The sequence below is a fragment of the Beta vulgaris genome, chromosome 2 (assembly GCF_026745355.1).
Source record: "Beta vulgaris subsp. vulgaris cultivar EL10 chromosome 2, EL10.2, whole genome shotgun sequence".
Classification (NCBI taxonomy): Eukaryota; Viridiplantae; Streptophyta; class Magnoliopsida; order Caryophyllales; family Amaranthaceae; genus Beta; species Beta vulgaris.
In genome coordinates, this window is record NC_079203.1 from 52,333,439 (window position 1) to 52,359,819 (window position 26,381).

The 26,381-nt window shown below is 32.8% G+C and overlaps 2 protein-coding genes across 3 annotated transcripts; both read left to right on the plus strand.

Annotated features, from left to right (window-relative positions):
* Positions 1-7,217: 7,217 nt before the first annotated feature.
* LOC104906404 (DNA replication complex GINS protein PSF3) lies at positions 7,218-11,814 on the plus strand. Of its 2 annotated transcripts, none has more exons than XM_010695155.4 (8): positions 7,218-7,510; positions 7,589-7,876; positions 9,013-9,165; positions 9,258-9,329; positions 9,409-9,509; positions 9,701-9,793; positions 10,949-11,088; positions 11,180-11,814. In XM_010695155.4, the coding sequence occupies exons 3-8, from the start codon at positions 9,121-9,123 to the stop codon at positions 11,287-11,289; spliced, it is 561 nt and encodes a 186-aa protein (XP_010693457.1). In that variant the 5' UTR covers positions 7,218-7,510; positions 7,589-7,876; positions 9,013-9,120; the 3' UTR covers positions 11,290-11,814. The 2 variants fall into 2 exon arrangements, with proteins under 2 accessions (XP_010693457.1, XP_010693450.1); XM_010695148.4 differs by having other exon boundaries at positions 7,600-7,876.
* Positions 11,815-12,660: 846 nt separating this feature from the next.
* LOC104883802 (putative glutamine amidotransferase GAT1_2.1) lies at positions 12,661-20,252 on the plus strand. Its single transcript, XM_010668367.4, has 6 exons — positions 12,661-12,910; positions 16,585-16,668; positions 17,360-17,679; positions 18,319-18,741; positions 19,224-19,433; positions 19,922-20,252. The coding sequence occupies exons 1-6, from the start codon at positions 12,661-12,663 to the stop codon at positions 20,126-20,128; spliced, it is 1,494 nt and encodes a 497-aa protein (XP_010666669.4). The 3' UTR covers positions 20,129-20,252.
* The last annotated feature ends 6,129 nt before the right edge of the window (positions 20,253-26,381 follow it).

Below are 26,381 nucleotides of genomic sequence, written 5' to 3' on the forward strand. Positions count from 1 at the left end.
AATGGTAGCTTATGGCTACTTTGGTTTCTCTAATGACTAATATGATATTTGTGCGTTTGTGTATGTTACGAACCTTCCCCTTTGAACTCAATTTTTTTTGATAATTTGGTCATGCTATTAAACAAGGGGGAGACCACCCAAAAAAAACAAAGCGGCCCTTGGAGCCGGATCAGTCCAGAAACATTGCAAGGACACATTGCAAGAGAAGCATTACAGGGAAACCAAAACACAGGGACTTAACAAAACTATTCATAGCCAGGCTAAAAATTCCGCATCTCTAACCAAGCCTTGCTTTGCTAGTGAGTCTGCCACAATATTTGAACTTCGCCCTTTGTGGATAATTGTGAGATCAAACTAATGTTTTCTTGCGTTTCTAATGAAATTGAGTTGAAAATTAAGATTCCAAGGCCCACCAAATTAAAGTCTTCGTTGCACCATCTCACTGCGTTCATGGAATTCAATGACCATTGGACTGATTTTAATAGCTTCACATCTCAACGATATCTGGATTGCCCTGAAGATTGCCAAAACCTCCGCTGAATTGATTTCGATAGGCGGGATAGGGCTGGAAAAAACACAGATGAAAATTCCAGTTTTCGTGATTTTTGGCAATTTTTTCATTTTTGAGATTTTTTTTAAAATTAATTGACGGCTATTGCTCATATTAATTTAGGGTTTTCTTAAGGTTATTAGGGTTCTATATGTCCTATAAAAGGACCCTATTGGGTGGTTAAAACCTATAAGCTTTTTGTAGGACACTAAGACTCATTGGGATCCTCTAAGTTTCTCCATTGAAGATTATTGAAAAGCTCCCAAATCCCCCACCTGTGAACTAGATCACATTGGTCGAACCACGTAAATCCTTGTATCTTTTGTTCATCTTTTCATTGCTTTCTCTCTTATATTTCAATCTTGACTATTATCCGTATTAAATCAAACACAACACCGGTGCTCAACAAATTATAATAATAAACAATATATATATATAAAATCTTCTTTTTCTTTTGAGTTGTTGATAACAAAATTCTTCATTCAAGTTAAACCTTGTTTTTTTTATGGTCGAGTTAGATCTTGTTAATAAAGCTAAACAACATTTATTTGAAATGGTCGGGGAAATTTTAGGTAATGGTCCATCAGTTTATATAATAGCCAAACTTAATTAGGCATACCGATTGTATAAATTTAACCATCAATTCCTGGAGAAATTAGATTGTATTATTACATAAAAACTGATAGAGTATAAAACTATTTCTTAGAACTCTAACCATTAACATTTTGTAAGAAAAAAAAGAGTAACATTAATAGTGGACACTATTACTAACACACACACTATCGATTTATAACGGAGAGGAGTTTGGTAAAGGAAGTTTTTCCTCTTTTATTAGGACCCGACTCGACAAAAACATTATCTGGATTAGTCATCTCCAAAACGAAATACCGAATAATCTACTTCTTAACTTAACATCAAAATTGGAATCTATGGTAGTCTAACATACACCAAGAAGTTGCGCTTGGCCTATTGGTTGATCGAGATTGTGTCTTCCAACCTTGAGATTGGGAGTTCCATTCCCATTAGGGACACTTTAAGTGTGAGAATTTATCCTATCAGTCTCCCTATTCTCAAATTGTCTAGCCCACTAACCTATGACGGATTGACTTGTATGAGGTTCCGATCTCGAAGACAATTCATCTTCTCAATCCAAAGGACAAGAAGTAGTCTGACGTATTTTTAATATAATAGTGAACAATACCAGGGTTAATATGATCCGTGGTGATTGTCTCCAACCCATAAGACAAATAGACACTGATCCAGCAAGTGCATTTTATTAAGATAGGAAAGCGTCAAAAATGTTTAGAAATATTAGATAAGACACATCTCAGTACACTGAACAGTCGATAACTCAATATCAGAGCACCAAAACAACGCTCACAAAGTCACAGGTCGCTCTTGGGGGTCGAGTGTGGCCTAAAAAAACACCGACTTGGCTCTATTTAAAAATGGCCGGCCTAATACCGATTGTTGTTTGGATGTATCATGTATTCATGTATGAAGGACCAAGGAGTATCAACTAAATTGAGTACATACGAATAAAAGGTAACACAAACTTTAGAGTGAACTTTAATGTTAGTGTGTCCGATGACATATTTGTAATAGATTTTGATAGAGTTTAGAGTTTAACCGTTAGAGTTTAGAGTTTGTTGTTAGTGTTTTAATTTTTGTTTAGCAGATTTGATTGCTGGTTTTGACAACTTTTTTTTTATAAATGTGTTTGGTAATAATTAACTGATTGCTAAAAACTTATTACCATTTGTTTGTGTAAAATGACATTTATAACCATTTTAATATATATGTGTAGTATTATTATTAGAGACAAAAAAAAGTCATTGAACATATTTTTACCTAATCCTCTAAGTAAAAAGTTCATAATAAGAGCTTTTTAATTTTGAGAGTTTTTATTCCAAAACTATCTTTTACCAAACACCCCCTTTCAGAGTTTTTGACTAGTCAAAACTTTAAAAGTGGTCCAAAACTCTCATTGCCAAAGACCCTCAAAGGCTTTCTTAATTTATCACTAGCCTTCATATGCACTGATGCGTGCGTTAATTTCAAAATTTGTTATTCTATTAGATACTCCATTCGTACTTTATTTATGATTAAACTTAAATGTGAAAAATTCAACAGTTAGATGAATTTAGATATATTAATTTGCTAATGTAAAAAAATAAAAAGGTTGTGAGTGATTGTTAACTTTAATTTTTTGTGAATGAATATTGAACAGAAAAAACAAAAATAATGAGTTGATTTAACTGGATTAAAGAGTATCAAAGGTAGTGAATGTTCAGACTTTTCATGTGCATGTTATGTATGCCATCTTTTTTAATAAGGTATAAATATTTTGTCCAATTAATTTTTGATTGAAGTATTTGATGCATATACCATTTTAAACTTGTTTTAAATGGCAAGTTGGAATGAGAATTTTTAAATGATTTGCTTTTGTAATTTTTTTCATTCCATTAATTAGATCATTAAGGATATTTTAGTCACTTCAAAAGAGGACACCACACCTCCTCCCTTGGCTTATATAATAGAGATATAGTTATGTGACTTGAACTCACCTAATAAAGCATATAGAATATTTTTGTCATATATTTAACTTAAAACGACTTATTTTTTCGCTACATATCCGTTACCTTTCTACATTTTGTAATTTTATTTTGATAAACTAAATATAGAGTTTGATATACATTATACCGAAATTTCGTTTTGAAGTTGGATCACATACCCAAAAGACGAATTGTATGCATTTAGTAGCTAGCATATAACTACATAAATTGAGTAATCGACGTTATGTGAACAGTACACTAAAATGCAAACTTTTAATAATTGCGTGCATTTGCACTCAATTCTCCATTATACAACGCATTTAGTACCATATGACTACACGAATTGAGTAATCGACGTTCCATGAACAAACTAGATCCTAAATAAATTCAACCATTTTATTTCAAATTTTATTCTTTATAATATTATTCCTACATATAGTTTTGTGTTAATAAGGTCTCCACAATTTCTAATCTCTTCTTATATCCTACTGATTATCCCACATTTAAACGAAAAATACTATCTACCTACTCACTGAATTACATGGTATACAAACTACAAGAAGAAAAATGGATCAAACAAAAAGAATAATAGAAGTGTAAAAGTAAGGAAATATGTTAGGTAAAGAGATAAAGAGAGTAATAGTGTAATACAAAATCGAGAAGGATACGAGTTAATTGAGCATATAGCACAATAGACCCAAAAGTCCAACAACCCACTTAAACCAAAATGAGAAATGACATTATTTGTGCACACTTTTGACACTCATACTCACGCTCACGCTCACACTACCACTCACAAAATGTCCACTTCCAATATCACACATCCAAGTGTCCCCAATCATCATTTTTGTTTCCTTCTTTTACCTTTTACCCTTTCCTCAAATCCACTATAAATTCACACATTGTACCACACATATCCTTCACCATTCCATCCCTACTCTTACCTACACACACACACACACATTACATAGTACTACCACAATTTTCTCGTCCATCATTATTCCGCCACCATCATGGCCAAGAATGTGGCTACCCTTGCCCTATTGGCAGTAGTTGTCGTCGCGGCGCTACTAGCCGAGGCACCAATGTCGGAGGCTGCTACTTGTAGTCCGGTGCAGCTAAGCCCTTGCGCGCCAGCAATCATGTCCAACAAACCACCATCAGGCGCTTGTTGTGCAAGATTAAGGCAGCAAAGACCTTGCCTTTGTGGTTACTTAAGAAATCCCACTCTTAGGCGTTACGTGAACTCCCCCGGTGCTAAACGTGTGGCTTCCACATGTAGAGTGAGCGTTAGATGCTAGACTTACATAGCATCTCCAAAAAATTATTAGGTGGTTCAGAACCACGACCATTACTAATATATTATGATATCCTATACTTATACCCTTGATTATTACTTTATGAGTGTAATCGACAGGAGGATGTAGGTGTTAAAATAAATTCATGATGTTCTATGTTTGTGCGTGCCTATTTCATTGTATTAGGTTGTATGGTATGATTATATGAATCTGATATGTATACGTATATGTTGCACAAGGTTCTTTGTATTATGGAGATCATATATGATAAATAGTAAAACGTTTTCGTACTAAAGGTGTATTCTGAATTTGCAATATGGTACGGTGTTGTTTGATACTTTGATTGTTTTAACATTTTGCTCCTTCCATTTTTATTTTTTTTGGTACGAAAGCAACCAGCTTAAATTAACTGTTCAATGTAACCCGTATTACAAACCGAGTTTATTTCACTCAAAAGATAACTAGGGGGAGGGGAGCTCCTTCCATGATCAACATTCGTGAATTGCCATCAAAAACAGAAAAAATTGTGCCTACTTGGGTTTTCACTTTTCATCACTTAATTTTAATGTTTAAATCCTTTGAAGGATGAATTTTTATGGTCATCATAAAAATGTACTCATTGAATGCATGATTGAAAATTAATTAATTGTGGACCTACGATTTTTAAGAATTATTAAGGTATAGGTGTATGCATATAAGGATAGTTTGGTCATTTCATTATTTTAAGTATTGTATACTACTATATTTATATATAGCACTATCGCTAGCTAATTTAAGTGAACTACAATTCATCCTATATATTCACACAAATGTCAATTAAACGACTTTAATCTGAACTCAATACCTGTTAATTTTATATAATATTATGTAAAAGAATCCATAATTTCATCCTCAAATTATAAGTAATTATGAGAAACATGAGGCAAGAAATGAGTATGCAATGTTAATTATTGCAATCGCCTAAATCTTGGTTACATTGGCCAATGATAATAATGCATGAATATTAAGGTTGACCTTCCAAAGTTAATAATTAGATGTAATTGTTTTAAAAACACAAATCTTATAAGTAGGGATGGCAACGAGCCTGATCGATCTAGACTGGATCTTAATGGATTTAGATCCATATCAGTAGCTTTATCCATGAACTCACCCGATCCAACCCATATTCGCGGGATATAGAAAAGTGAGATCCAAATTCACATATTTTTTTGTACTTGAATAAAAAAAGAACACCTTAAAAATTATTATTATTGTAAATGAATTATCAATCACTTAGTTTATTTTACAACAAAATAACATTAACGAGACTATTTGAAATGTTATAAAATATATAATCACTTAACTATACATATATTCATGTATTTCACAACCTAAAACGAATCCACGGGTCGGATGTGGATCTCAAAAATGTGATCCATACCTATACTTGTCTCCACCATACCCTAGATCCTTGTCTGACCCAAATAAGTTGGATCAAGTTCAAAGATTCGAATCTTATAAAACTAATATGGATCCACGGATTTGGAGCAGGACATCCCTACTTACAATTCACTAGTAGTCAAAAGGTTCATAGTAACATAACTTCTAAGTTTGGCAACACTAGCTAGAAAGAAGTTATTGATTGAGGTTATTAATAGTTAAAGAAGTGTATTCCTTCTATAATACCAATCTCTATTCTATAAGGCAACATATGGGGGACACCAAAAAATAGAAAAAGGAAAAAAAAGAAAAAAAAAATAGAGGATAACTAACTGTTTCATTTAAAAAAAAAAGGGGGGAAATTAGGACATTTAAAATATCAGTTTTTTGATAAAATAAAATGTAAAGACAATTATTCAACCCAATTAGTTTTATTTTCTACTTCATTTGTTATCACACGTTATCGCACGCATTGCGTGCATGTAAGACTAGTTGCACATTAAGTCAGCTAATGGATCTTGATCAACACATGTTTTTTTTACAAAATAAATTCTCATTTTCGATAGAGTTAGGACAACTATATATATATATATATATATATATATATATATATATATATATATATATATATATATATATATATATATATATATATATATATATATATATATATATATATATATATATATATATATTATAATATAATATATATATATATATATATATATATAATATATATATATATATATATATATATATATATATATATATATTGCATATAGTAATTTGTCCCTATTATATCCTTTTAAGAATAAAATTTTGGTGAATTTGGAAGAGAACTTCAGGTTCGGAACTCGAAAGAAAAAGATAGAAGACAAAGTTTTCGTTGTAGTAGATATTAGATAGTATAAACTTATTTTTAAGGTTTTAATTTCTTTGCTCTAGATTATTTTATACAGTTTACAGACATATTTTTAAGACATACTTTATTTTCACCATTTATATTGTTAGTTAACAGTTACAAAAAGAATTGGTATTTTGAAAATACATATTGAGACAATTCCCGTCGATGGAAATCTTTGCCGGAACGTTAACGGTCAACCGCTTTTAACAAGATCCAAAATGATTATCTTTCATCCTCTATATAGATGAAAACTGTTTTCTAATATCAGGACCCGACCATTACTATTTTCATTTACTAATATTTTACTTTTAACTTATAACACTAAACATTACTTGATTTATTGGTTAAGATTTTAGTACACTTGACTTTAAGTCATGAGATCAAATAGGCTTAACGTAAATTAAATTATTCAATAATTGGAATGATCATATATGATTATATTCCATCATAGTAATTAATTCTCTAATTACTAAGTTCAAACTTTATTAAACACGGAAGGATAACGAAACAATGAAAAGACGCGCCAAAATTAAAGAAGGAAGAAGAGAAGATTTCTTAAACCCTAACCCTCGATTTCAATTTACAACTCTCTCTCTCTCCAAATTCATCCATTCCAGTTCTTTCTCTGAAATATCGACGAATTATCACTCACATTTCAGAATTTCAGCGTCAAATCATCTTCCCCAAATTTGAGTTACAGATTAGAAGAGTGAGAGAAAACGATTTCGAGCAAATTCAATTGTTTCGACGAGACCAGAAATTTCGATCTTCCAGATTTTTGAAGGTTTGTTTATGAGTAATTTTATTGTAAGTTTTAAGAGTTAATTTTTGCATCTTTTTACATATTTGAGCAAGAATTCAGAATTTATTCAGAATTCAGAAAGTGAGAAACGGCATAAACATTAAGCCTAAACTCGAACGACGACCGCACATTCGCCGGAGCCGACGACGACGAGCGGTGAGGAAGAGGAACGGAGTCACGAACTTCGAACGAACCTCAAGTCCTCAACCTTCGTCTGCCTTCGAAGTTCGAACGAACGGAGGAGTCATAGACGAAGCGACGCCGCTATGCCCACCGCCCACGGCCAATCGCCGACCTCCCGAATCCCGACCCTGACGCGGTGACGCCCAGTCAGTCGTCAGTCATTCAGTAAGTTGCTTTTTCTAATTTCTAAACCCTAAGTGGCTGAGTTTTAGTTTTTTTTTAAAGGTAACATATATATATATATATATTGTTTGGTTGTGGAAATCTGAATTGTGATACTTGTGAAATGTGAATTTGTGATTGTGGATTTATGGTTGTTGATTGATTTGTTGTTGGTTTGGAATTGGTCATGAACTCATGATTTAGGAAACTGTTAGTTTGCAATTTTGAATTTCTAATTAGGAAATTGTAAATATGACTACATGAGTTGATTTATAATTGAAATATTGAATAGTTTTGGTTTGATTACTTTGATATGTAATTGATTAATGTTTATCAATTTAATAGAAAATGTCGAGTGATTCACATTCACCTAATTCTAACAAGTCCAAGGCTAAGGGAATACAACCCGATACAATTTGTGTTGTACTGTTTTTTTTCTTGAAAAAATTTCCAAATGCTCGACGGTCAGATTTTGTCCCCCCACTTTGAGAATCCTGGCTCCGCCACTGGTTTCAGTTGAACCAAATTAAACCATCTTTGTTTGCGCGATTGTTAATTGTACTTTAAACTTGTTTATAGATTGTGATTCTTGTTAATTTTTTCTGAAAGTTGAGGTAAGTGGATGAGAGTAAGTTAGTGAACTTGTATTTGTCTTAATTTAGTTGGTTCAATTTTTGGATTAATATGTTAATGAAGTAGTTAATTTTACTTAATTGGTTAAATCAACTGATATCTCGTTGATCACAGTGTGCTAGTGTTGATTGATATTTTGGGGAATTGTGAATTTGGTGTTGCAAGTATTGTGGAGTTGAAAGTTATGTTTTCTTGTGAAGTGTTGGTAGTAACCTTATGATTTGAGTGTGGTTTTGTAATGGAGTGTGCTTGTTTGTTATTTTGATTTACATGCATGAATGTTTTGGAAATATTCCATATGTGTATGATTTTGTGATCGATTCAATTAAGAATGCTCCTAATGACTAATGTGACTACGACCCCAAGCTTAGGCAAACCCTCAACTTGTGCACTTTGACATGTACCTGTTCACATCACTCAAGTGCATGAGATATAAATTTTTGGATGGTTGAGTTCTACTTAACTAGTCTTAAGTTGGTGATTTTCACAAAAATGCTCTCTTACAGGAGCCTTTTGACTTTTGAGGGATATTGGGAGTTGGGACTGCAATCAAATACACTACATCCTTGCTTACACATTTTTACAAACAAGCAGAACTTGAGAAGAGCTTGTTTATGGCAAATTATTATGACATCGATGATATCCTTGCAGAGGAGGAGGTAACTACTAGATTCTCCTGTCTTATTGTCTGGATTTCCCATGTGATTAAACGCGTAAAGGTCCTATTGATTTTCCTTTAATTTTCTTGAAGCTTATCCCGGTGGTGTTCCAGAAGGCAGCAACTGGAGTAGGCCTCCTAGATCCCAGTTCTGAAACAAACAATGTAAGTGTTCTGAAGGAATAAAACTGGAATCAAATATTGAAAAACAGTTTTCCTGACCGATTTTCCTGGGTAACTCTAGATTGAACAGGGAGCAAAAGTGGAGTTGCCTTTCTGGCTTGCTAACGAGTTGAATACAAGACAAGCAGTCGTTATGAGCATTCCATCTTGCTTCAATCAAATGTAAATGAATTTTGCATTATTGCTTTGTTGAGTAAATAATTGGTCCATTGTACCTTGTTGAACTAGACATATTGTGTTATTTAGTGAACTAGTGCTTTGGTTATAGATCCTTTCATGACTTCCTGTAGACTGTAGGGCATGCAATAATCGTCTAAACTAAAATCTCGCTACCTGTTTCTTTCTTAACCCAGGACAAGGAAAGAAATACAGGCTGATCCTGGATCTGTTGATCTTCGAAATCGATGTCAATATTTCTATGAACTAGGCTGCAAGATAGCACCTACGTAAGCTTTCCATCTATCCTCTGGTTTGCATCTGTATGTGACTTTGGTTTCTTTCTTTTATCAAGATTCCGCATCTGCATGGGTTTACTTAGCTACCCTGTTATGTATTTTTTGCAACTTGAAGAGAATGATGTTGATTGTTGTTTCATGGTTTAAAGTATGCAAATCCCCGACCATATCTCGGGTAAACACATAACTTTTTGCCTGCATGTGTTGTCAAGGTGTTTGGTACATATTACATATGAGGTAGTAGATCTCCTTTGCTCCCTTGGTCTTGGGAAACGTAATGGTAAAGATCCCAAATGATTGTATTCTTTTATAAATACGTCAGTAGTTTGAACAGCTCCATGAAATTAGAGTTGGGTGGCGTAGAGTCATACAGGAATGTAGAGATGTTATAGTATTTTATTTATACTGGCTGTTTGGTTTTTGTTCTCTATACTTGTTTCCTTGAAGTTATAAATATAATTAATGTATAGGTTTGAACAAAACCATAAATATTCAGGTTAATCTGATTACTTGTTGGCTGTAGTCATTTAGCATGCTATTGACCCTACTTAGTGAAGAGCTCTTTTGTAAAAGTCAGAGCATTAGATTTGACATTGGATTATGTTAAACTTCTGTAACTTGTGTTAGATAATTAGCTGTTCGGAAGAGCTCTTGCAAAAGAGAGAATTTTTTTTGGACTTCTATAAAACCTGGCAAGTTTATAGAAGATAAATACACCACAATATATGATGTCAATATCCTTATATGTCATTTTGACTTCAAGTAGCTACTAAACTTGAAATTTAAACATCTTTGTGCAACTAGCAAATGCAATTCGCCAATCAAATAAGCTGATAAAATCAACTAATAGTAATAAAATCAGCGAAATTAGCTATCAATTATAATTATCATTGCTTTTTAAGAAGACAGAAGAAATTCTCGAAGTATATTTGCCTAAGGGGCGTTTATCTTTTACAGATCGATGCTTATGATGGAGAAGTTGTGTTGCCATTACCCATCTTTTTGCTTTTATCTTGGCCTAAGCCATTCTCTCTCTTTTGGGTTGATTGTATTGTCCCCAAATTTTTTTTGTTCATACTACTTTCTTCAGTTCATATCCACATTTTAGGAGAATTCCTACTAATTTTGGTTCCTGACAATAAATAGGGCTGGTGATAGAACGATTGGGTCCTTCCTCTTGTATGCATTTAAGAACAGGTATAAGGAAGTGCTCAGCAAAGCCCATACTGCAACTTTAATTGCTTCAACAAAGCCCTTAACTCTGCTTACTAAAGAAGAAACTCGCTGTAAGTGTTTCTTTTCTTTATCTCTAGATACAATTTGCACCACCCTGAGGAATCATTTGTGTAGGGAGTTTATTTCTTGATGTTTGCACAGTGTGTGAAGCAGCGCAGTCCTCAATGACATCTTTCAAGAAGTGGAGAATGGGAGGCTCGCGATTTGAAATACCTTCTGTTCTTGGGAAGAAGAGAAAACCTTCTGAATGATTTATATATTTTGTCTCTCAGTGGAATGTTGCTTTGAATGTTAAATTTCATGTTATTATCAACTCGAGGAGGAAAAGGGAAGATCCTTTATGATCTTTAAAGATGATGATGCATCTCTTCTAATTTTGTCATTACTGATCGCCGATACTCCCATTTTTCCGTCAAGATGAATGGATGATGTGCTGATGTGCATTTCTCAGGAGTATGCAGGTCTGTGCAAGCCACGGATTAGTGTTTAACTCGTGGTGTGTTTACAAGGATTCTGAAAAAGAAGAAAGGGAGAGTGCAAAGGAGGGAAAAAGGACAATAAATGGCATGATACTGCAAGAAGGGTTTCAATCTCATAATAATAGTCTGGCACATGAGATTTCCATGGTTTGATAATTCAACTTTTGATTTATTTCTTTCTTTTAACTTGATCCTTTGGTAGTCGTTAATAAATGTGGTAGTGAGAATGAATTTTTAGTGTAATATTACAAATGAAGTACTCTTAAAATCTCTATGAGGAGACAATTTTAATCCTAAGTTTGTGCTTTTTTGTCCATGGGGAAGCAATTTCAACCCTTAGCATGTATTTTTTCTCAAGGGGAAGTAATTTTCATTATCACTTATTACCATTTACAAGGTGGTATTGGATGATAATGAAAACTTAAAGAGAAATATACACTTCACGATAAATTAGCGTTACCTTAGGAATGAATATTGATGTTTTTAACAAAATTTATATACGAGTCCACTTCTATTACCACTATTTATAGCCGACTCCAAACGCCAAACCGGCTGATAGAGTTCAAATTGATTCACAGTTACATAGAGCAAAAAATGATAAGAGTCAGTCAGTACTCGGTACATGGAAATTCTGTAAGGGGAAACATTATTAGTAACGGACATGCTATATTGAGATGATGTGAATAGAAGTAAATTTAGTTTACCAATTTTAATTTTAAATTTGATTTAATACAATTACAATTTTACTTATAATTTCTACTTAATATTTATATAAAGAAATGAATTTTCTATTTAGAACAGAGGGAATATTAATATAATCAGAAGGGACAGAAATTCTACTAGCAAAATGCACCGAAAGAAACGATTTAACAGGAACACATACTATTACTACACTATTACTTCACGTGAATATGTTATAATTACCTACACATTTCCCACCTCGAAAAACAACAATCCAAGCGACCCTAATCATGTTGCTAATCTCTTTTTACTCACTTTAAACTTAGCTTTTTTCTCTATAAATTGGACATCTTATTTCCCCTTAGTACTCCACTCCCACACTCACACTGTCACAACTCACAAGTCACAGCCACATATATATTGTTTGTTGTTCTCCTCAATCTTGTTATAACTCAAAACTCAATGGCCAACAAGGTATATGCACTTGCTCTGATCACGGTAGTCGTCGCGGCGGCACTGCTGGCAGAGTCCACGGCAACTTGTGATATTAGCCAGTTGATGCCGTGCGCGGCGGCGTTTTTGTCCAACAAAGTAGCACCATCCAAGGAATGCTGCACTAAACTGAACGAACAACAACCATGTCTTTGCCAGTACAAGGCTAAGTACCAGGGTTATGCTAACTCTCCTAGTGCTAGGCGCGTTGTTTCGGCTTGTAAAGTCAAATTTTCATGCTAAATTATCAGCAAACATTTTAAGATAACTAATTATATTAGTCTTCTAGTATTAATCTATGAATCAGTTGTGGGTTATGTGATGCCTATCATATAAAGAATATTGTTATGACTCGTATGTATCGTGACCATATGATGTATTTTGCTTTACTTAATTTTATGATGAATAAAAAATGTTTTTAAGTATTTTTTTGAGTTAATTTCAAGTTATGCATAAAAAATATACAATAAATAATAGGATAAATGGTCACTATTGGTCTTAACCATCTCATATCAATTTCAAAAGATTCCAATTTCGATTAACTTTAAAGAATAGTGGATAAAATTTATTTAAAGGTACAAGATAATATTTCTATATATAAAATAATTAAATGTAAATATATACTATATTAATACTCATTAAGCTAATGTTAATTATAGTGTATCTTACCTTTCAATATTATTATATTAATAAAAAACTCTGTAAGTGTCGGGTTCTTCCCTCTTTTGCATCAAAAAAAAATATTAATAAAAAAACTCTTCAAATTTTTATAACCTACGAAATTAACAATATTACACTATTTAATCGCATCAGTTATGTTCTTACACATTATTAGCCTATTTTTTATTAAAAAAAACAATATTGTATTATATCCTTTGTAAGTAATTATATGTTTGTATATACGTACTAATCTCTTAAAGACAAGGGTTATATTGATGAGTAATTCATACTATAATTTCTTATGTAGAAAATCTAAAAGGAATTAGGGCTTGTTCTCTTCGGCATAAAACAGCTGATCTGAACTGAACTGAACTGATCTGAACGGATCTGAACTGAACTGAATTACACTGAACTGAACTGAAATGAAATAGTGATATGTGAGAGTAAAAGTATTGTCAAGAGATGATTTGAACTGAACTGAACTGATCTGAACTGAACTGAATTGAATTAAATTGAACTGAATTGAACTGAACTGAACTGAAAATAAGCTGGGGAGAATAGACCCTAAGTATATACTCCTATATTATTTATTTCTTGAGCACAATCCAATAATGTCTATAACTCTTTTTTTCCACTTTTCTCAAATGTTTGATTTAAAACTTCAAATTTACATACGTAAATGATCTAATACATCATCACTAACAACTAGATAAGTACCTAAATGGTTAATTAGTACAACTATGTAAGTTGTAACCATCAGCTCTGGATCACTTGTTATGGATGGCTTAGATCTTAAAATAGAAACTTGTACGTACAGTTTTGCAAAATTTTCAACCTGTTTTTATAGTACTGGTATTTAGGAATGGAGTTGGGTTGGAAGTTTAACTATTATGATCTTGGGCTAATTATTTATCCTGTAGCCATGGCTGGGCCCATGAACACCAAAAATTTAGCATTTGAAATGGTTAGCCCATTTGGAAATGTTTAGCCACTTCATCACTGAATATAATTTTTTTTTCTTTGTTATATAATAAAAGTTAGGACACCCTTTTTTCAAAGGAGAATCACTGAATATAATTGGCTATATTGATTATTTCCCATTCCCACTTCCCCGTAATTAATTTATTTAAATAAGAATGTACTATACAAGTAACTTCATAAAGTAAATTACTAAGATTTTAGGAAAATTAAAATGACTACTTTTTCAAGACATGTTAATATACTGAATTACTCGTGCATACAACATATACATGACTTTTGATTTTGAGCTTAGGGAATAAAAAAAAAACTATAGATACCAATCTTAACCCACCCCATACACGATCTATATGAGATATTTGGAATCTTTACACTTTTTATTTTTTATGGAAAGTATTTCATTATTTCACACTTTTGAAATGCTAAATTGAATTAATTAATTAGAACAAATAGCAAATCGATGTTTTAGTGGAGAGAATAAATTTTTCGCTTTCTTTGTTGGTTCTAGATATATAAAAAGAGAAAATTATTAAAAAAAGACGGACTAATTTTAATATAAAAGTAATCCTAGTCACTAAATGAATTAAATTAGTCATCGTAAGAAATTAACTTACTCATTATTAGTTAATTCTCTTTTTAATATTGGGCTTACTATTGTCTAATTTTAATTTAAAAGTATGCGATTTTCTTTTGAAATGCAAATTGAATTAGCTCCAGTATAATTGGAGGATAAAGGATAAGATTATTAGATCTTGTTGATACTCTTGCTAATCACATTGTGAAATATTCAATTAAAAGCTTGACTTATCATATTTCTAAGGGTCATTATATTCCTCACTAAATAATATTATTATTTTTTAAACCAAGATGCTTCAATCATAGACTTCTATATATAGAATTATTTTCTTATAGTCACGTTGTCTAAATTAATGCTACAAAAGCTAATGGATAATTTTTAAATTGAATCATTATCACTATCCGCTTCGATAATTCGACAATGAGGAATTGAGGATTTTAGTCATACACAAGATTTCATATGTAACGGTAGCCAATGGGACATCAAGATCAACTCATCAATATATTGTCCCTGGTGAAAGCTTTCCAACCTATGCAATAATGTACTACAATTTTTGTCCCTCTAACCTCTTCACCTAACAAAAAGAATATTCCCTTCTTTTACTTTAATTTGATGAAGAATTAAGGTAAAAATAAACGTGAAAATCAAACTAGCTAGATGGAGTATAAACCTAAATATGTATTATTAAGCTTTATTTAGATAGGTAAGTCGAGTCCATCATAAAGAGGGGGGAATAAATGGGTCGAGGATCCCTCTTCTAATGGGTGATGAGAATCAATCAAAGACCTTTATTATCAAAGATGATATCAATACTATTAGGTTATCACCAACTAATTGATGCTCGATATATGTATAAATATACACGCGACTGTATTTTTAGACATTTTTTCTTTTTTTGTTAAATAGAACTTCATTTATTAGCTAGTATTAGTAGTATATCTTACACTTTTCACAACATTACATTAGACTATTAGTAGTACATTTTAAACCCTTCACATGCATTGAGCTCGAGAGTATTATAATACTTTCACGCTAGAGTTAGCGATAATTAGATGATGCGTTGTTTAACAAAATTAAACTAACGGTAAGCACTAAGCACGATAATATATTTTAAGATTTTATCCTTAACCAAAAAAATAATTATAATTATGCAATTATGCAAGTAAACCAAACATACGCGTCAAGTTCTCAATATGAAAGCACCCCAATCAGTATATGTTCTCTTTACCGGAAAACTTAATTAAATGTTATCTTCACTAAGCATGCAAGTGAAGACAATTTATTAATACAAGAAAGAATAAAGAAACAATTTACATGCATCATGCATATTAGAACCTACACAGGCACACAGCTACATACGTAGTCACGTACTTATTAGTTCAAAATATACCTTATCAGTTTCAACTATTTTATTAGTTCTAGCTACATTTCAGATAGTATTGCGAAATAAAGTCAATAAATATTACGGTAGCGGATAAGTTTTGATTTGCATTGCATTCATCTTACTTTCTTGCAACAGTGAGCGAGCTTACTCCATACTAACCTTTTCTCGTTTATAAATAGCCATAACTTCCATTACTTACGAAGACCCACAACATTCATTACATTTGCAACTCTTCTCAATCTATAAAATTTAACAATCGTTTTAGTTCCTAGTAATATACATCAATTCATGGCAGGTGAAGATCTCTCTGTCATTCTCCCTCGTGTTCTCATCGTTTCTCGACGCACCGTTCGCAAGAACAAGTTCGTGGATTTCGTAGGTACTTCTCGCTCCTTGACTCGCTCTTTACTTTAGACGGATCGGAGATATGAAAAATACCTCCTTCATTTTTAGATGGTTGCAACATTTTGATTTTTATATGTACCGCGTACAACTTTTACTAATGTTACATAGTTATTACGTACACACCTACCCTTGGGGTGGCACGTCCCGTGGCATGGCACTACCAAGCTAGGCTAGTGTCGTTCACACGGCTTGTGAGAGTTGGACTCATGGACAATATTAGTCATTAGGTGACATTAATTTAATTTGATAAAAGAGTAATTACCTTAATCTTGTATAGTCGTTATAAATTCTTGATCGTATTGTTGATTTGGGAATTCGAAATGATTGTTACCGTTTTGAAAAAATCTATACAAATATATTAAAAGACGTGCATAAACAAGAAACTGTATCACGTGGCGCTCACCCTAGGGAGTTTTAGTTCATGTAATCCATGTAGAATAAAAAAATCTAGAAATTACATAGTATAAGATTTGATCCCGAGACATCAAGGACATATACTAAAACCTTAACCACTAGGCTAAGTTGTATTTAGTGTCACTATTATAAAGTATTATATTAATAAATGAAATTTTTTCTTACTCGGGGTATAGCCTGAGTCTAATAACTAGTTGGATAGTTAAAAACGAGTTAAATTAATTACATGAGCTTGGATTTTTGATGATTAGGTGAATACCACTTGGACTTGATAGTAAACTATGGGGCAGTACCCATAATAGTACCCCGGGTAAGTGGCATTCATATGGTTCTAGACAGCTTTGAGCCCATCCATGGTGTGCTCTTGTGTGAAGGCGAAGACATTGATCCTTCCCTCTACGATTCCGGCTTAAACTCCGGCGAACTTTCTCCCGAAGAGCTTGAGGAGGTACGTCGGCTTCATGCCAGTGACACAGCCATTGACAAGGAAAAGGACTCCATTGAGTTTAGGCTCGCCAAGCTCTGCCTCGACCGTAACATCCCTTATTTAGGCATATGTCGTGGATCTCAGGTAAAAATCTACTATTAAAACTGTAAAATGATGTCGTGTTTCTTGATGTTTCTCCGTGTTTCCTCACTTTTAGAATTTGCATGCGTTTCCCGTCTCTACTTGTCGTCCATGCAACTTACGACCAGTTTGATAGTTGGTTATAAATGGTGGTAATGAGAATGAATTTATGTGTAAATTTGTGAAGAATATCATTGTTCATTCCCATGGTAATGCTAATTTATCCTAAAGTGTCCACTTTCCTTCTCGAATTTTTATTCCTATCCAATAACATCTTGTAGGTGGTAATGAGTGGTAATGGAAATTGCTTCCCCTTGGAGACAAAAACACAAGTTTAGGGATGATATTGGTTTCCCATGGAGAAAAAATGCCTCCCAATGGAGATTTTAAGGATGCTTCCCTTACAAAATTACACTTAAAATTCATTTCCATTACCGCAATTTATTAAAAACTACCAGACACACTGTTAGGATAGCACTACGAATTATGATACAGAAATTTGCGATTATCTAATATCGAATAGAATTAGGTCTTCAGAATTAAGACAAGATGTTACAATTTTGGATGAAGAAAACTATAACAATTATGTGAAGATATCATCAACTTATAGAAGTATCTATCTTCTTTTGTGTGCCATATTAGGTACTAAACGTAGCCTGTGGTGGAGCTTTATACCAAGACATAGAGACAGAGCTCTCAAGAAAAGTACCAGAAGAGAAGAGACTAGCCCATATGAACTATGACAACTATGATGGTCACAGGCATGCCATTAGAGTTTTGGAAGGAACTCCTCTGCATGGATGGTTTAAAGAGTCATTGGTTGGAGCAGGAGATCAAATGGAGATGCTTGTTAATAGCTACCATCACCAAGGAGTCAAGCAATTAGCCCAACGCTTCGTTCCTATGGCGTTTGCACCAGATGGGCTCATTGAAGGATTTTATGATCCCAACAACTACAACCCAGAAGAAGGAAAGTTCATCATGGGACTCCAGTTTCATCCAGAACGAATGAGGCAACCTGACTCTGATCAATTTGATTATCCGGGTTGTCCATTTGCCTATCAGGTGAGCAGAGGCGGCTAAGGCCATGTGCAGGGTGAACAACTACACAGGCCTCGAAATATAAGGACCTAATTCTATTAGTTGTACGCCTGAAGAAAAAAAAAACCTAAATCTAATTATAAATTTAAAGATATTAATTAATTTCTATTTGGTATTTTCTTCTTCTCCTATTCTCCAAAAAAAAAGCCCTATTTATAACTCTTCCGTCTCTTCTATTCACCAAAAAAATTAATCTTTATAATTCATTTTAGCATAGGGTCCCTAATTTTATGAGTTGGCCATGCAGGTGAGCCGGCCAATCGTAAACTTGTTTACTTTCCATGTTTTGAAATAAATAAAACACTTCTCTCCTAAAACTCTCACATATAAGAGAAGTTTCATTTATTTAAGAACGAAGGGAGTATAACATATAAATCTTTCAATAACTTTATATTCAATTGTTTGGACCAAAGAGGCAAAGATGATGTAGTCTAGTAATTGAACAGGAATTTGTCAAAGCTGTGATTGCATACCACAAGAAGGTTGCTAAGACGACGAATGTGCCTAAACCAATAAAAATTGACCACACGTTATTTGAGAAGAAGAGGAGGGTTCTAGTTCGAAGTTTTTCACTTGCAAGAGATCTTTATGGTACAAGAAATGAGATTAAACCATCTGAAGAATCCGAGCTAAATATTGGGGCTGACTTTCTTGAGGTATTATTAGCTAAATCGAGTTCGAATCTTTTTTTTTTTTACCTGTTCGTTTGGTAGTTAGTTATACATGGTGGTAATAGAAATGAATTTGTGTGTTAATTTGTGAAGAATATCATTGTCCATTCCCATGATAATGCTAGTTTAGAAAATTACTTGTAGGTGGTAATGAGTGGTTATAAAAATTGTTTCCCCTCGGAAACAAAAACACAAGTTTAGGGGTGAGATTGCTTGCCCATGGAGAAAAAAAAAGTCTTTCCATTGAGATTTTAAGGGTACTTACCTAATAAAATTACGCGTAAAATTCATTTTCATTATCGCAACTTATTAACAACTATCAAACGGGCCATAAGTCCCAAATGCAACGTTGTAGGTGTCGATCTAGTTATACCATACCCAATTTTCCCATCATTATACTACATGTCTACATTCGATTATATACAACACTATAAGATTTCTTTGTGATAATTATGCTTTAGATTTTTTTGCAGTCTAATACTGTGTTGAGGCAGCATCAAGAAACAAGGTTGAAAGAAGGTTGGGAGAACAATGAGAAAGGAATTATGGCAAGAAAAATGTTTGGAAAAATGTCAGTAGAGCAACTCAATAACCTCGTTTCCTTCTACCAAACCATGGGTCAAATTTGTTCCGAAGTGTTGGACAGAAAACGTATTGCTAATATTGAATTGGGCCATTAAAGTATTTGGGCATTTTAATCTTCTCTCTGGGCCGCTTTATTTCCTAACCTTCTACGTTTGGATGGCGAGGACAAAAAGAGATAATCAATCTAATATATCATCCGTTTTAAAATACGTGAAACACTTCTTTTAAAAAAAATCTCACATATAAAATAGAAGTGTTTCATTTAATTTATAGCGGAGGAAGTAATTAAATTTGAGTTTGTAATTTCTGTATTATTATGTTAGCTCATTTGATAATTTACTATTAATGCATATATATTGTTGATAGTACTCCTCTTCAAGCAATCCTTCCCATTGATTTAGATAGCGGAAAAGAAATGAAGAGGATCTCAACCGCTCTTCGTTTCTAATGCTGTTATTGTATTATAAAACTCAATTTTTTTTTAATGTAAATTACTAAATTATGTTGATAAAAAAACCACAAAAAAATTTGTTCGAGATTTGTGTTCAAAATGCTACCATATAATTAACTTTGAAATAGGAGTTTTGTGGAGAAACACCACTTAAATTTTTTTTTTGGAGGAAAGGACCAATTAAAATACTTCCGTTGGCAACTTAACACCATATTATGATTTCATGCCAAATTGTCAACTTTTCGGAGTTCATTTATCCTTCAACGGATATTAGCAAAATCCCGAACTCACAAATCCTGTGAATTACCATCTTTCCAAGAACCTTAAGTAGAAACCTACAAGTATTTGTAATCTCTCCCTGCATTTGACGAGCATCCAAAATAAGGATCTCAATCTCCCTTTATATAGAGGATGAAATCCTATCCCTAGTAGCTAGAATTGACGTCTAACAAGATCTAATCTAACTAGAGTTAAGAAACTAATTATTAATCTTCCTAATACAATTATCTATCCATTAGAAAATAAATAATCTCTAAATAATCCTAATATAACAAGACTTAGAAAAAATAAGACAAAAAGAGAAAGGAAATCTAGACATCTCGCGGGCGCAGAAGTTCCACCTCGCGGGCGCAGGTTGTTATTTTGCGGGCAAGGGTTTTTATCCTGCGGGGAAACACAAACTTTTCTATTCGTCTACAAATTTTCCTCGAACACTCACGAAACCCACAACGTATTTTCCGGACTTAAATCGTGTTGGAATATTGAGCTTGCATAACTAAGACATACTATTGGCATTATTTATAAATCTTATTAGTGGAAGAGCTAATAATTGCTTGTGATCTGTAAACTTTTCAAATAATATTTGCTACTAATAATAAAATTTGAAAATAAAGTGATGATACAATATGGTTAAGGGTAGGGCTGGCAATGATGTGAGTCGAGCTCGAGTTTGACTAAACTCGACTCGAACTCGAAAACTCATACTCAAACTCGACTCGAAAACTCGCGAGTTTCAAATTGTCAAGCTCGAACTCGAGCTCTAACTCGAACTCGTTTCAAGCTTTTTGGTCATTTGATATAGTTCTATTTTTTATAGAAGAAATTCTTTGCTTTGCTTTTTGGTCATTCTATACACTTTTTTTTCATTTTTTTTTAAAAAGAAAAGTACAAGTATTTTTATAGAAAAAATATAAAGTTAAAATTTCTTACAAAAATTAAAAGTATATATGTATAAAATTTTATCGAGTATCTCACGAGTTTCTCGAGTCGAGTATTGAGTTGCCCGACTCGACTCGTTAACCTGTCAAGTCGAGCTTTGACCGAGCCGAGTTCGAGTAGCTCGCAAGCTGTCTCAACTCATTGCCAGCCCTAATTAAGGGGCCAGAACGGCATACAATCACTTCCATATACCAATAGTTAATTTCAATTATTGAAGTTCATGCCTAAAGGACTCACTAGTGATTAAGTATTACTCATGAAGTGATGACAATAGTTTTGCTAACCATAGATTCGGCTTACATTGTTTTTTGTCACCCTAGATGCTATATTATATGCTAGACACAGTACACATTAGTTTTGGGTCTGGCCTATCTATCTATCTCAAATATAAGTATAACCTATTTACGGTCCCAATAGTGGCAAATCCATAAAAAAAATTAATGGGGTTAAAACGTAATTATTAAATTTTATCGGGATCAAATGGTCAATTATTCAGAATAATTTTCAAAAAAAATCGAAATTTTTAAAGGAAATTTTTGCAATTTTACCAATTCAAGTAGGGTTAAATGACCCAACTTATTCTTAAGTGGATCCGCAACTGGGTCCCAATAAAAGTGAATAACTCCCCCTTATATTGAGTACTAGTGAGAATCTAGAACTTGGATAAGACGCCATATCATAATGTGTGTGGAGGTCCTATCATACATCCGAGCTATGCTTTGGTACCACAGTGGTAAATATACAAGGGCGAGCCTCGAGGAATGTTAATTTTCAGATTATATGAAAATGGGCCTGGGTAATCCAATAAGGAGGAGGAGAGTTTAGCCCACTTACAAGCTATGAGGTTCCATCCTAAAACCAATTGGTGATAGGAGGAGTAACTCCTCATCTTATAAAGCCGTTTATTCTCTCCTCTTTCTCCAATGTGGGACACTCACAAGTGGGTACTTAATGGTTTCAACTTTCAACAAGGAATACTTTGGCTTGTGAAAAAGAAAACCTAATTCAATCTTAAACCAAACACGTCGCAGGTGAACATATATATCACTGACATTGCATGAATGCATGGAGCAGAAGGTTCGAGGTTTATTGGATGAATTGGATTAGGGACGCTCCACATGCATTGGGTTGCGACAGAGCCGGATCCATGCCTTTGCTTAATTATTTTTTTTCCATTTCATTGCATACAGGCTACAACCCACCCTTTAACTTTTATTGTGGGATAAAGAGAAACTTGATAAGTTGGGAGAAAGTAAACCGAATGTCAATTTGATAAGGATGCAAATCGATACAAAATTTTTTTGTACCGGGAGAGATGTTCTAACTATTTAGTATCTCTCACTCTTACAACCCACTTACATGCAAAGCGTGGATTATGCAATAGGGTGCATAATGCTCATTGTGCACGCAAAAAGCACATACCATTTATATAAAAGAACACAAACTTTTTTCAACAACTTTTCTACTTTTAAAGAAGAACACACAATTTAAAATTAAAGAACGTGTAAATTTATATTTATAAAAGAACAAACGTTATAGTGAAAAAAACATATATTAAATGAGCATCTACACTTAAGGTAAAAGAACATATACCTTTTTGTAAGCTGGGCCCTGCTAACTCTCATTTGAGTTATGCAGCTGAATTTATAATATAACCAAAATTATCAAAAAAAAAAAACATATACCTTTTAAATTTAAATTTGAAAAAGGAATCTTTAGTTGCAAAATTTAAGGAAGCAAATAACAACAATTTTTTAAAATTATAGACTCTAAAAATGATAAAAAGACGTAGTTTAGAAAAGTTTGCACCATGCTCTACATGCACTTGGGTGCATGTACTTATTTGCTACTTACATGTTCTTTTTCTATGTGGCTTACCAAACTTTGCAAAGGTGTACATATATCCAGAAAACAAATATATACATGAAGGTATAATTGTATATGGAACTATATACTTGATAGTACATACTTCGTGGTTGGGATTGTGCCTTCCAATCTCAAGGTTAGGGGTGCATTTTAAGGATAGGGATTTCCCCTACTATCAAAGTATCTAGCCCTCTATTCGAAAATCCGGTCCAATAAGGCAATTCATCTTACCAATTTAAAAAAAATTAATTGATACTCCTGCATAGTATATTTCTAATGAAAGCATGATCAACCTTTTACTTTTGTTATAGAGGATCAGAGGCCCTTTAGGCAAATAAGTCATAACAAGTCACCTATCCTTTAATTAGAGTGCGATACTCTCAATAAATTCATTAGTTCATTTGAGCTCATTCAAATAAGATGCAAATAGACAAATATGTCAAAATTCAATTTCGAAGCAACTAGTTTGACCATGCATGTATAATGTGGCCGTCGATGCAAATAAAGAAAAGTTGCAAAAATTTCTCATTTGAACACCTAGTAGACTAGTAGTTAGACGTTGGAGATTATCCCATAGTGATAACGTAACAAGATATTGGTCTAATTATCAATTTCTATAATAGTATAATTTCATAGTGACGTATGTGAATATGTGATGAAGCTCTATAATATATATAAACGTAATGTTGAGACATATATTAAACAAAGGAATTAATTTATTTTTGAGTAGAAATTGTCGTTGGTTCATCAAATGGTGAGTTTTCTCATCTTCTCTAACGAAGTCTAGGGTTCAATTTCTATTCCAAATATTTGCTTGGGACTTGTTCAACTCTATGTATTCATGTATCTATAGAGTACATTAAATGTACAGAAATGACTCTAACAGAGTTTATGATATTCGTATTAACAATTAGCTACTCTAGGAAGAATGTTTTTATACAGTGCTAACGATTTAATAACTATGTTTATAGTTCCAAAAAGTTTCACTTTATATTATTTAAAAAAAATTGAGTTGGACTTAGTTCAATTTTGTATCGACCTCGCTTTATTCATGTTAATATTTTAAAAAATTAAAAAGAAAGCAAGTATTTCAATACTTTATGTTAGGGGTGTAAGTTATTTGGTTAAAAACCGAAAACCAAACCAAACCAAACCGAATTAGTAATTTGGTTTGGTTTTTTTGGAAATTCGATTTGGTTTGGATTCAAAAAAATTATTTTTTCGGTTTTTCGGTTTGGATTGGTTTTGGTTTTGGAAAACCGAAAAAACCGAATTATTGTCACTTAACATACGAATGTTGTCTATTATTTTTTTGTGTTTCTTTTTTTTTAATATCAATTACGAAAATACAAAAATATTGTCACTTAAAATACAAATTATCAGAAAGTTTGGTTTAAATTCGGTTTGGTTTTTATCTTGGTTTGATTTAATTTCATTTCGGTTTGGTTTGGATTTTGGAATATGAAAAAAAATTGGTTTGTTTTGGTTTAGATTTTGAAAGATAAAAAAAATCCGGTTTGGTTTGGTTTGGTTTGGTTTTTGGTTTCATATTTTGGTTTGGTTTGGTTTGGATTGAGTCGAATTTCGGTTTGGATTTGGTTTGGAAATTTCAAAACCGAATTTATTTCGGTTTGGTTTGGTTTTGACCTAAAACCAAACCAAAAACCGAACTTACACCCCTACTTCATGTGAGTAAGAACGAGTTGGTGGATAATGAAAATGATCTAATTCATTATGATGGCAAGACTACTCAAGAAATAAATAACCAAAATTAATTTAAGCTTAGAATTTTTTTAGCTTTTATGAGAGCAACCCTTATTCATGATCCATGTTTATATTAATTTGACTTAATTAGCAAGAGGACGACAAATACCATGTTATAAATAAATGTACATATTTCTTCCACCTAATTATAATTACACTATAGTATGATGTAGACCAGTGATGCATACATTTATCTACAATATATATTGTATGCATGTTGTGACATTACATGTGATTAGCTAGAAGATACATTTATTAATAACATATTCTTTTTCAAGAGAGACAAGCTTACAGAATTATAAAGGCAAACAAGTAAGATATATAAATATATCAATATATCATAGGTAGAGCTATCAAAAATTATACTCTCTCGTATAATATATACTCCACAACCAAGTGGTCTTGTCATAGTAGTTGCCACCTGTTCCTTCACCAATTGGTCGGGGGTTCGATCTTTAATCTTTGGGAATGGAAAGAGATTCTTGACCAGTCATTTACCCTTAAGTGGAGCACTCAGAACGAGATAATTAATCATTGTTATCGACAGTGGATACCTTATGGTTCAACAATATATATATACTCCACAATCCACACTAGCAATTAAATAAATTAAGGCCGCTCAAAGTTTAAAGATTGAGCTTAATACAACATTACACGTTAGATGGTAATCGGAGATGTTAACACTAAGTACTCGTCTATCTAGTACCTGGTCTAGATCAGCACACACTCAGCTTTGACCCGTCCTAGAAATTCCCTCCCTTGGATAAACACTTTCCCATGTTCCATGCATGTTTTTATTTGACATAATGTACGAACTTGTTGCCACCTTCATCTTAAACTAAGCAAAATCTTAAATAATACACTTGTCAACTCAAATCTTTTACTCCTTTTGTTCCATGAAAGTTACTCACCATTTCTAGTGCATATTTTTTTACCATTATTTTATATCTAGGCAAAAGCTAACAAGTATTTTTGGGACGTTAGATAAGATAATTAAAACTGAAAATATTAAATGAATCTAAACATTAATTATATCGATTGACGAGTGA